The 13,112-nt window shown below is 36.2% G+C and overlaps 1 protein-coding gene across 4 annotated transcripts in view; it reads right to left on the bottom strand.

The window, feature by feature from the left end:
• The window catches only part of LOC138835945 (ubiquitin carboxyl-terminal hydrolase 34), a 205,512-nt gene that overhangs the window by 54,011 nt on the left and 138,389 nt on the right, over window positions 1-13,112 (bottom strand). For all 4 annotated transcript variants that reach the window (XM_070034520.1, XM_070034518.1, XM_070034519.1 and 1 more), the window contains 6 exons: window positions 12,364-12,458; window positions 8,181-8,353; window positions 6,821-6,974; window positions 5,492-5,570; window positions 3,480-3,533; window positions 3,274-3,369 (listed from right to left, as the gene is read on the bottom strand). In XM_070034520.1, coding sequence (XP_069890621.1) covers window positions 3,274-3,369; window positions 3,480-3,533; window positions 5,492-5,570; window positions 6,821-6,974; window positions 8,181-8,353; window positions 12,364-12,458 — 651 coding nt within the window. The remainder of the gene's footprint in view (window positions 1-3,273; window positions 3,370-3,479; window positions 3,534-5,491; window positions 5,571-6,820; window positions 6,975-8,180; window positions 8,354-12,363; window positions 12,459-13,112) is intronic.

The following is a 13,112-nucleotide window of genomic DNA, read 5'->3' as shown; positions in this document are numbered from 1 at the left end:
CCACCAGTGCCTGGCTTTCCCAATACTTTTATTGGATAAAGAGATACACTATAAAAAGCTGAACAAGAAGCAACCAAAAAATATATTCACTTAAAATTCATGCTTATCTGTCCTCCAAGTATAAGGAATATAAAAGCAGTTACTAAACCTTTTGCATTTTTTATTATTTCATATATTGCTATTATCTGGCAATTTCCAAGTGATTCCGTTTTTTTTTTTGGTCCGGTCGTGGAGCCTGAACTCTGGGCCTGGGTGCTATCCCTCAGCTCTTCAGCTCAAGGCTAGCGCTCTACCACTTGAGCCACAGTGCCACTTCCGGCTTTTTTCTTTTTTCTTATGTGGTGCTGAGGAATTGAACCCAGGGCCTCATGCATGCAAGGCAAGCGCTCTATCACTGAGCCACCTTCCTAGCCCATGATTCTGAGTTTTTAATGTATTTGTAAAGATTCTAAAAAGAAGAAATAAAGCAAATATATAATTATATAAGCTGAACGGACAGCTGAGGGACAGCACCCAGGCCCAGTTCAGGCCCCGTGTCTGGCAAAAAAAAAAAAAAAGGTACACACACACACACACACACAAAATAAAAGCTGGAAACTAGTGGCTCATGCCTATAATCTTAGCTACTCAGGAGGTTAAAATCTGATGAATGCTGTTCAAAGACATCTTGAACATGGAAGTCCATGAGACTCTTATTGTCAATTAACGACCAGAAAACTGGAAGTGGTGCTGTGACTCAAAGTGGTAGAGCACTAGACTTGAGCAAAAAGAGCTCAGAGTTAGTGCCCACGCCCTGAGTTCAAGTCCCAAAACCAACTTAAAAAAGAAAAAAATAAAAAAAATATTGATTTGCTAATAATAGGTTTTAAGATAAAGATTTATATTAACCTTGGCAAAAATGTATTTTTAAAAAATTAACTGGCCAAGTGCCGGTAGCTCACGTCTGTAATCCAAGCTACTCAGGAGGCTGAGATCTGAAGATGGAGGTTCAAAGCCATTCTAGGGAAGGTAAGTGCACTAGATTCTCATCTCCAATTAACCACCAGAAAACCGGAAGTGGCGCTGTGGCTCAAATGGTAGAGCACCACCTTGAGCTGAAGAGCTGAGGGACAGCACCCAGGCCCAGAGTTCAAGTCCCATGACCAACAAAATAAACAAACAAACAAATAAATGCACTCGAAAAATGAGTTACATCCCTATCCCCATGAAATTACTTTTACCCTAGAACAAAGTTTTGTTCTGATTACTGATATAACTATTTTTCACAGCACTGCTCTTTAGTGTATATGTTTGGAATTAGAGATAATGGTTTCATTTCTTCAATTTATGCTTCCAATACTACAATTAATTCTTCACTAAAAGTTTTCAATTACCTCTACCTGCTTATCCCAGAGCACTAGAGTAGAATTGAGTTTTATAATTGTGTATGTAGGGTAATACTTGGGAGATTACAAGCTTAGTCACTGATTGGTCTATTTCAGAATTCTTGAGTATTTAAAAATTCTGGCTTCCATGCCAGGTGCTGGTGGCTCATGCCTGTTTTCCTAGCTACTCAGGAGGCTGAGATCTGAGGATCATGGTTCAAAGCCAGACCAAGCAGAAAAAGTCCATGAGATTCATCTCCAATAAACCACCAGAAAATCAGAAGTGGCACTATGGCTTAAGCGGTACATTAGCCTTGAGTGGAGGGACAGTACCCAGGTCTGGAGTTTAAGCCCCATGACTGATTAAAAAAAAAAAAATCTAGCTTCCAGACTGATGGCATTCTGCCCATTTCATTCCATATCAAAGGAGTCCTAGTATAAATTTCTTCCTACCAGTTATAAGCTGAGTTCTGGATTTGGTATCCAATTTTTTTTTTTTTGGGGTCCAGTCGTGGGGCCTGAACTCTGGGCCTGGGCGCTGTCCCTCAGCTCTTCAGCTCAAGGCTAGTGCTCTACCACTTGAGCTACAGTGCCACTGCCGGCTTTTTTCTTTTTGCTTATGTGGTGCTGAGGAATCGAACCCAGGGCCTCAGGCATGCATGACAAGCGCTCTACCACTGAGCCACCTTCCCAGTCCCATGGTATCCAAATTTTTATTTCCTTTACTCCATGAAAGTCTCCCTCTTGACTACTATTATCTGTTCCAGCACCTAAAGACTGGTAAGTCTCTTGGTCTTTACCATAGTTAGTGCTTTTAGTTCTACCATAGAAACATTTTTTTAAGTATGGTCCTTTTTACATTTTAAGAGCACAATTATATTTTTGTCAGTTGTGGGACTCGAAAGCACCTGGGCACTGAGTTTTTTTGCTCAAGGTTACCACTTTACCACAGGGCCACTAACACAATGTATTTTGACATCTTCTCTAGCTGCGTTTATTTATTTATTTGCAGTGGTGAGGACCAAACTCGGGGCCTTAAATTTGCTAGACAATAACTCTTCCACTAAGTTAAATCCCCAACTCTCTTAGCTATATTTTCTATAACTGTTTAACTTGGGTCACTTTTCCTTCAACTTGCTAAGTATCACTGCCAGACACTAAAACATCAACAATCCTATCTTTCTTAGGACAGGAGAAATTAAAAAAAATTCTTTTTAGAAAACTGCTAGTTTGCCCTAACTGCCTTATACTCAGAACTCATGGGCACTGTTCTTCGAGATGTTTTCTGCTCTACCAGTTTTATTCTGAATTCCACTTCAAGTTTTAGGGTGGTTATTCAGATATCAGAGTCTCATGGACTCCTTGCTCAGACTGCCCTGAATAGAGATCCTCAGATCTCAGCCTCCTGAATAGCTAGGATTATAAGTGTGAGTCACCAGAGCCCAACCTCAAGCAAATCTTGAACAAGTTACAATTCTCTTTTCAGCCTGATCTATATGCCGACATGTCTTAAATACTTGGTAGCTATCTATTTTTTAATGATTTAAATTGCAACTTTATTTTAAATGTAGTTACAAATTCTATACAATGAAGAAAAAGAGAATATTGTAAGTCCATCATCCAATCCAAAAAACAATACTACAAAGCACACAAAATTACTTGTGAACTTAATCTAATTTGATCAATCCATCCAGCTTCCTTAATTTTTTCACTGTTATTTTCCATATACATTACTCTACCCATTTCTCATTCACATGTCTTATGTTGTTATTTATGAATTGTAAATACTCTCTAGATTTAGCTGGGCCTATAAATCTTAATGTTGTATAACCAGTTCTTATGTTGTAGTATTCCTTACATAAATACTTAATGTGTTTTAAACTGTTACTAAAGTCAAATTAACATATACCTCCAGTAACTCTGATGAAACATCAAATTTATATTCTCTACCATTTTCTTCTTCTGGTTCCATGCGTTTGTAAAACAGCATATATGCACTATGTGTCTTTAAAGACAAGAAAAAAAAAGTATTATTTTCATTTTGATAAGATATATTCTAAAGTTAGACCACATACAAGAAAGAACACAATATAAATTACATAATTAAACAATTACCTTTTCAAAGGAGAAATCCATGAATTTATCTGTGACAGAATCGTAAGTCTTCGTCTGTTTAAAACATAGAAAATTTCTTCTTTAACGAAATGGATTTATTCAGCTGTATTTACACATAAAATTACTTCGTCAATATTATTTGTATTTCAAAGTAATGTTGTGGGTTGGGAAGGTGGCTCAGTGGTAAGAGTGCTTGCCTTACATGCATGAGACCCTGGGCTCGATTCCTCAGCACCACATAAGCAGAAAAAGCTGGAAGTAGCGCTGTGGCTGAAGTGGTAGAGTGCTAGCCTTGAGCTGAAGAGCTGAGGGATAGCACTCAGGCCCAGATTCCAAGCCCTATGACTGACTAAAAAAATAAATTAATAAATAAAATAATAAAATAAAAATAAAAAGTCAAAGTAATGTTGTAAAATCCAAATAACATTGCACTCATAAAAATCCCATGTACTGCTGGGTACTAGTGGCTCACACCTGTAATCCTAGATACTCGGGAGGCTGAGATCTGAGGATTGATGTTCAAAGCCTGCCTGGGCAGGACATCTGTGAGACTTATCTCCAATTAAACAAGAAAGTCAGATGTGGAACTATGGCTCAAGTAGAGTGCTAGCTCTGATTTAAAAAAAAAAAAAAAAAAGCCAAAGGACAGTGCCAAAGCCTTAAGTTTCAATTTAAAAAAATCAGTGAGAATTCTATCCCAATAAAGCTGCTTTGTGAAATAAACAAAGAAATGCAAAAAGAATTATTTGAAAGTTAATGATGATTAAGAGACAGAAGTACAAGTTTTTTTGAAAACAAAGGCTCAAAAACATGTAAAAGGATAAGACCTGCAATGGGAAAACTGCCTTTCAAAAGAAAGGCCTTAGCTGGGCACCAATGGCTCATGCCTTAAATCTTAGCTACTCAGGAGGCTCAGATCTGAGGATCATGATTCAAAGCCAACCCGGATAGAAAGTCTGTGAGACTCTTATCTCAAACTATTCAGAAAAAGCTGGGAGTGGAGCTGTGGCTCACTGGTAGAGTGCTCACCTTGAGTTGATAAGCTCAGGAACCAGTGCCCAGACCCAGAGTTCAAGTCCAACAACCGACCGACCGACCGACCAACAGACAGACACCCGCACACCCACACCCACACCCACAGAGTCTTTCAATAAAATCTAGAAGCTGGGTGCTGGTGGCTCACATCTGCAATCTTATCTATTCAGGAGGCTGAGATCTGAGGATCACAGTTCAAAGCCATCCCAGGCAGCAAAATCTGTGAGACTCTTATCTCCAATAAACTACCAGAAAACCGGAAGTGGCACTGTGGCTCAAGTGGTACAGTGCTAGCCTTGAGCTGAAGAGCTGAGGGACAGTGCCCAAGCCCAGAGTTCAAGTCTCACAATTGACAAAAAAAAACAAAAACACAACAACAAAAAAAAGAAAAAGAAAAACAAAAACAAAAAAACCACACAAAAAACTAGACTAATTCTAGAGAATTTTTAAAATAATAAGCATGGTTCTCAAATTTAATTTTATTATCAAAGATTCTTTGAGAAATGGAGATTATTAACTGATCAAAACCAACAGGATTTCATGCTAGTTTATGTGTGTTTTCTTTATTTTGTAGTGCTAAAGTTAATTCATCCCAAGGCTCTGTACAGTTTGGTAATTAAGCATACCTCATTCTTATACTTTTTAAAAAGTTAAAAAAAAATACTGTATCAGGATAAATGAAAAGGAAAATGTCTTTTTCTATGTCCTATTGCAAATTATCTAACAAAGATGTTCTTTTGCTACCCAATAAATAGTAATCAGGTTGTTGCTACTTTACAAAAGGCACTAAAGGAATAAAATACTTCTTAGTATCTAGTGTATACTGTGAACACACTAAACTTTCAGAGTCCAGAGTGCTAACCATTACACACTAAACTTTCAAAACTTTACAACTAAACTTTAAATTTAATAATAGTGATTCTAAGAATATTACTCTATTATTAGATTTTATGATATCCAGAAATAATGATACTTACTGTCATCTCACCACCAAAACATTCAGAAGCAAGTTGTGCGGAATCAAAAGGTTTTACCTCAGCATCATTAAAAAGATACCTAAAATAGAGCACATAATACCAACCAATCACAAATATACTGAATATTTCATTATTGTGTTTATTATTTTCAAAATTCTTAGATTGTATACCACAAAGTTACAAATACTGAGCCATTAATTTCTAATAAGCTGTTTTCTACAGCTGTAATTTACAAGGAATCAAAAATATAATTCAGTAACCATTGCAACCACTTTAAATCTCACAGGTCCCTGGGATGGAGATGCATGTCTCTGTGCCTAGTATATTCAAGGCCTTAAGTTCCACCCTCAGAATGGTAAAAGAAAAATAAATCTGACAGATCCATGTCCATCTACAATCTAACAGCAAAAATCAAGAATAAAAACTTTGCTTAGATATGTAACTTGTAAAAGTACTAGGGAAAAATTAAGATACATAAGGATTTTCAAAGATTCAAGTTATACTTATAAATTATATACAAAAGATATGAAAAGTAAAAGATACCATATAGATAACCACTGAAGTCAAAATTAAGAGCTGAATGAAATTATTCTGCTAACTGGAATTCAATGTATAACTGTATTTTATTCAAAGCAATATTCTCAATACTTAGAAAAGTGTCTAAGCACACTTAGTACCTAGACTGAGATGCTTTCTAAGGTATCTGAAAATCACTGCAGCTATTAGAGACTGATTTAGCAACTGTTAACCTGATAAATAATGATAAAAACAAAATGTGTGGGCTGGGAAGTTGGCTCAGTGGTAGAATGCTTGCCTTGCATGCCTGAGGCCCTGGGTTCAATTCCTCAGCACCACATAAGCAAAAAGAAAAAACCTGGAAGTGGTGCTGTGACTCAAGTGGTAGAGCAATAGTCTTGAGCTGAAGAGCTGAGGGACAGCGCCCAGGCCCAGAGTACAGGCCCCACGACCGGACCCAAAAACAAAACAAAACAAAACAAAACAAAACAAAACAAAACAAAACAAAAACCCCAAAATGTGTGTAGAAGGAAAAAGGCAAAATGAACAGAAGACTGCATGCAAGTAAATCTAAATAGCATATAAAAGACTTCATGACTACTCTACTAAAGGTAATTAAGGAAACAGTTTCTGAGTGAATGATGGTTTAGCCTTCATGTTTTAAGAACAATGGATTTATGTTTTGCAAAGTCACTCTGATTTTAATATTCTCATTTTCTAATACTATAATTTTATCAAGAGAAAACTATCATAAATTTACATCTAGAAGAAAAAAAGATTTTTATAAATACACTAAAAATACCTAAAACTCACCACTTGTTGTTTTTATATGCATGTGGATTGACTATATCTCTAATGAAGCTGTAATAGTGTCCACCGTCTGCCGTTCCTGTGTGAACTGTCACTCCTATTAAGTCATACTCATAGCTCTCTGTGTCTTTTGACTGATCACTGACTTCCTTAAAACCTGCAATGATCACATAAAATAATGGCAGTAATTTTGAAAATCATACAACAGTGACGTCTTATAATCACTTTTGATACAAATGAAATAGGCACACATATATGAAATAAGTATAAATATTGGCTAGGCCACAGTCAACTATTTCAAGGAACATAATAAACAAGTAACTGGGTATTATCATTTTATCACAGATAACTCTCATATATAAATATAAAATATCTTTGTTAAATCCAGCTACCCTTTTGAAATAATTTCAAATGCTTCATTCAACTGTATCTTCATTATGAGCAAATATAAGAAATACCTAAAAAAGGCAAATTATTGTCTTTCAGTATCATGTTAAGGAAAATGGAACATTGATAGCATGCTTCCACATTAGGAGATTTCTGTAGATAGAAATAAGACACAATTCCCATCCACAAAGATTTAAAATCAAAAGATAATAACATACACAGAAGAAATTAGTATAAGAAGTTTGAAGGATATAAATGATTATGATCTCTATTTTCAAACTACAGAATAGAAAAAGGAGAGTAAGGAGTAAGGCATAACAGATGTGTCTAAATGCACAATCAGAATTCCAAAGTAAAGTTATACTTAGGCAAAGAGAAGATAAGCTGGGTGCTGGCGGCTCATGTCTGTAAGGATAGCTTCTCAGGAGGCTGAGATCTGAGGATTGTGGTTCAAAGCCAGCCCAGGGGGAAAAAAAATCTACGAGACTCTTATCTCCAATTAACCACCAAAAAAATGGAAGCAGATCTGTGGCTCAAGTGATAGAGTGCTAGACTTGCACACAAAAGCTCAGGGATAGTGCCGAAGCCTGGAGTTCAGGCCCCAGGATGGGCACCAAAAAAAAAAAAAAGAAAGAAAGAGATAAATGAAGATTCTATTTTATTTTAGGCCTATTTTTACTGGAACAGTTCCTTAACACACTTGTAACTTGTGTTCAATTCAAGAATCACTCACCTAGATCTAAGCTGAACAAGGGTAGCAAACATGTTTATTTTATTCATCATTATGTCTAGAAAAATACTTAGAGCATGGGTCTTAGAAGATATTAAATATTTACTAGTTAAATCAATGTGCTACATTATTTTTACTAATATTTTCCATTCTAAAATTTTATTAACTATATAGAGAATGACATATTTATGATTTCCCTATTAGTGGAGGTTTATAATAAATGCAGACAAGAGAAGGAAAAATTACCTTCTTTCCTGTCACTCTTTCCCATAAGAAAATCTTCTGTATATGGTGTCATATCCAAACGTAAGGGGAAGGAAAAGTGTGTATTCACTTTCTCTTTCATCATCGTGACCATATTAAATGTATACCTCATAGTATTGAAACTCAGAATTCGAGGTAATTTCTTAAAACATGCCCTGAGAGGTAAACAACAACAAAGAAACTTTTAAAATACTTGTTTGTTCATAAAATGTTTCAACAGCAAAGGTTCCCTTCAAGTTGATTCAGGTTCCATGCAAAGCCCACCAAGATGAGACTGATTGAAATACAATGCAAACACATGTGGAGATGTAACAATGACCACTCCTGTGTATAACTAATATAATATTGCCTCTATACCACCCCAGGAAAAAACCACACTAAGGACACAGAGGACATCAGTCATTGCAGTGAGTTTGATAGTATGCCCAGTAATCTCAGCACATGGAAGTGTGAGCCTATGTCAGCCTAGGCTACATAATGAGATCCCATGTAAAAAATAAAAATTATATATATCCCCTACAGAACTGCAAACTTTCAGAAAGGTAACAATCTATTTACTCTAACTCAATTCTCATCAGAAAAATTTGTCATCTTTCAATAATACATTAAAAAGCTGTATTTCCATTTGACTATATCCATGCATAGTTTTTTTCTCATAGAAACCAACTTGATTTACTGACAAAAAAAATTCCTTTCAAATGCATACTAACCTAAAATAATGAAGACTCTTAAGCAATTTTAATATTGTATACTGGTTTTTCATTCTCTGCCTTCAAACATGCTCAGTTCTCTTAAGAAAATTCTTTAATCATAAAGTCCCTTTTTGCTTCCAACTTACTGTTTTTTAATGCTCAACTTCTAAAATGGTCACTTACTGATTGCCATGTTCCCTTAAAGAGCGGCTTCTATTCTTTTAAGCTGAAAAAAAACATACCACTAAAATATCTTCTTCAAAGAAGACATTTTTTTGGTGCTGTATTGGAGCTTGAAGTAAGGGTCTAGTGTTGTGCTTTAGCTTTTTCACCCAAGGCTAGTGCTTTGCCACTTGAACTTTAACCCATAGCCCCACTTGAAGATTCTTGGTAGTTACTTGGAAATAAGTCTCATGAGCTGGGTGCTGGTGGCTCACACATCTGTAATCCTAGCTAGTCAGTAGGTTGAAATCTGAGGATCGTCGTTTTAAGTCAGTCCAGGCAGAATAGTTCATGTGAGACTGTTTCCTCTAATTAACCACTCAAAAACCAGAATGACATTATGGTTCTAGTGGTACAATGCTAGCCTTGAGCACGAAAAGGCTCAGGGAAAGCACACCAGACCCTGAGTTCAAGCCCCACAACTGACCCCCACCCCCCGCCCGAAAAAAACGTCTCATGGATTTTCTTGCCAGAGCTGGCTTCCATTAGGATTCTCAAATCTCAGCCTCCTGAGTAGTTAGGATTACAAGGCAGGTGTGAGTCACCAGGGCCCAGCTTCAAAATTGATTATTCAGTCTTTCTTCCTCATGGCGTTCCCCTCCCCGCCCCCACTTTCATCTCTGGGAAGGATGTCACGTTGAGTATCTTCTTGTAGAAATTCTCTTTCTAATTTGTAGATTACCATATCCTCATTTCCTTTATTCCCTTCCTTATGTCATGTTTTCATCTGAACTTTTAGGTTAGTATCAATTTTAGTTCTTTTGCAAGTTATATTCCTTCTCAGAAATATATTTTCATGACTCCAATGAATTGATAGCTGCATGTCAACCATGTGATGCAACACACATATATTACTAGTATTATTTTCCATTATTAGTTTATGTAAATACTCTACTTCAGAGATTTCTAACCCTGGATTTCTTTTAAGTTCAAAGTCATTTCTGTTTCTTTGCCCTTGCTCCTAATAAATAATTGCATAAGCTGGGTACTGGTGGCTCACATCTGTAATCTTAACTACAGAAGGCTGAGATCTGAGGACTGTGGTTCAAAGTCAACCTGGAAGAAAAATTTGTGAGACTCTTATCTCCAATAAACTATTCAAAAAAAAGCCGGAACTGGCACCATGGCAAGTAGTAGAGTGCTAGCTAGCCTGGAGCAAAAGCAGCGAAGGGATAGCACCAAGGTCCTGGGTTCAATCCCCAAGATCAGCTGAAAATAATAATTCCATAAGATGGTCCTTACGTCCTAGTGATTATTCAATGTATCTGTAGAACAAAAATCAAGAATCATAACCGGATATATTGATGCACCTGTGACACTAATACCTGGAAAGGCTGAAGCAGGAAGATCACATGTTTGAGGCAAACCTGAGCATCACAGCAAGACCCATCTTTAACAAAGAAACTTAAAAACAAACAAAAACCTTTCCCTATAGAGGTAGAGGTAAGCAATCAGGAAGACCTTAAATAGGCCAAAAAGAAAAATATGAAAAAGTATGCTTTTAAAAGTACAGTGAGGAGCTGGGAATGTGGCTTAGTGGTAAAGTGCTTAGCTAGCATGTATGAGGCCCTGGGTTTGATTCCTCAGTAGCACATAAAACAAACAAAAATTTAAAAAGCCTTGATATCAACCAATCTATTAATTTTGTATCATTTGATATATATAATTCTTTTTTACTCATAAAAACATTCTGTAAAAAAATGAGATTTAACATTAATGATTTTATCAATGTAAATGTGAGTCATAAAACAACTGTAATATATGAAAATTTAAAAAGTCTCATGAATTAGTAATGAAAAGAGCTATTTACATTTGAGGATAGCTTAACTACTAATTTTCAAAAAGGTGTCCAACAAACTTAAATAAAGAAAAGTATTTATAGGAAGTGGAGGTATGGCTCAAGTGGTAGAGCACCAGCCTTCAGCAGAAAAAGCCAAGGTGGAGTAGAGGCCATCAGTCCGTGCTACATTATATTACCAGCACAGACACTCATGCACACCCATGATTAACTTATCAAAATATAAACATACCAAGTGGCTATTGTGGCTTCTAGTCCTCACTACTCAGAGGAAGCTGAGGTCTAGAGGATTGCAGTTTGAAGACAGTCTAGGCAAAAAAGTCCAAAACAGTCTGGCTTTTTTGACAGGCTGAAAGTGGGGCTCAAATGGTAGAGTGCCAGCCAAGCAAGCATGCAAGCTGTGTCAGAGCATGAGGCTCCCAAAAAAAGCCCAAATGCAAATACCCCTAAATGCAATTAATACATATGGTACAAGGGAAAGAAAAAACATCTGGAATGTAGAATAAAATCAACACAATATTCTTCAACTCAAAAGTTAACTTTTAAGTCTAACTCCAACCCAGATCTCCTTCTAAGCCCCAATCATCATAATACACTGTCTGCAGAACAAGTCTTAAAGAGCTCAGGGCTGGAAATGTGGCTTAGTGGTAGAGTGCTTGCCTTGAATGAAGATGGGTTCAACTCCTCAGTACCACATAAACAGAAAAAGATGGAAGTGATGCTGTAACTCAAGTGGTAGAGTGCTAGCCTTGAGCAAAAGAAGCTCAGGGATGGTGTCCAGACCCTGAGTTCAAGTCCCAGGACTGGCAAAAAAGAAAAAAAGAGCTCTAATCTATCTAGATTATTTCCCTGAAATCTGCTCATCTTGCATCTTTTACTTAAGAGATCAGCATTTGGGTACTGTCTATACTTTCTGTATCCCCATTTTCACCTAGCAGATGGGAATAACACTATTATCTACCACAAGGGAATGTCATGACGACAAACTTGAATTAAATTACAGCAAATTCAGAGAGCTAGGCTTGCTATATATGAAGTCCTATGTAAAAGAGAAGTATTTGTTATCCAAAAATAAATCATCAAAGCTAGACATCTGAGATTCAATATAGAGCAATAAATACACTGTCCTTTTTTCTATCACTTCTTTAACAAAGTCTTACAAGCTAGAGATTCCCACTTTCTTTTTCTTCTTCTTCTTTTTGGTCGCCACAGCACCATTTCCAAGATTTCCACTTTCTAAGTCTATTTATGTGTAAAAATGTAACACGATGAAATAAATGAAAAACTGCTACATACGATTGAGCTCCAAACAGCAGTTTTTTACAGCAAAGACATATTTAATACTCCTATTATTGCTTAAATACAATTTTCCTAAAAGTTTAATCCTTAGTTTCCTTTCACTTCCATTGGATGACTTTTCAAAATGATAAAAATTACATTTCAAAAAACATACCTTTTCTCAGCTCGGACTTTCTTCCCACAGTGAGAACAAGTATACATGTTGTCACCTTCTAAAGTGTCTTTAATAGTAACTTCATCAAGAGATTCCTATGTATTAAAATGGCATTGAAAAGTTCACATTACTTATAATATCTTAATAACAAAAAGTAATTTGGTCAAAAGCACAGAGAAAACTATTTTTTTTAATGTAAAATCTAAAGTTTAGCAAAAAATTGTTTTCTACTTATGTGCATTTTAATAAAAAATTCAAATATTTTTACCTTGGTGGAGGCAATAACAGAGTTTGAACTCAGGGCCTTAAATATATGAAACAAATATTCTACCACCTCAGTTAACACTACCCACCTCCAGCATTTTTTGGCTTTTATTACTTTTCAGGTAAGGTCTCATGTTTATGTATGGAATGGTCTTGGACCAGAATCATTGTGCCTATGGCATCCAATATGGCTGGGATGACAAGCACCTATCACCACGCTATACTATTTGTTGAGATGTCAAACTGGCATCATCCTGAACCCTACACCTCCTGAGTCAAGAAAACACAGCAGCTAAATATTTACATTTTGATTGGGGAAAATCTGGTTTGGGGAGGGGAGCAATCTTTTTTATTTCAGTAGCAGAGCAAGAACAAAACACATAAAACAGTTAATTATCTTCAATCACACTATATATAAATAGCTTAAATCACTGGTGGCTCGTACCTATAATCCTAGCTACTCAGGAAGTTGAGATCTGAGGATC

The sequence above is a fragment of the Dipodomys merriami genome, unplaced genomic scaffold, assembly GCF_024711535.1.
Source record: "Dipodomys merriami isolate MVZ:Mamm:240054 unplaced genomic scaffold, mDipMer1.0.p SCAF_242, whole genome shotgun sequence".
In the NCBI taxonomy this organism is placed as follows: Eukaryota; Metazoa; Chordata; class Mammalia; order Rodentia; family Heteromyidae; genus Dipodomys; species Dipodomys merriami.
Note: the sequence above shows the minus strand (reverse complement) of the source record. Positions and strands in the feature narration are given on the sequence as shown.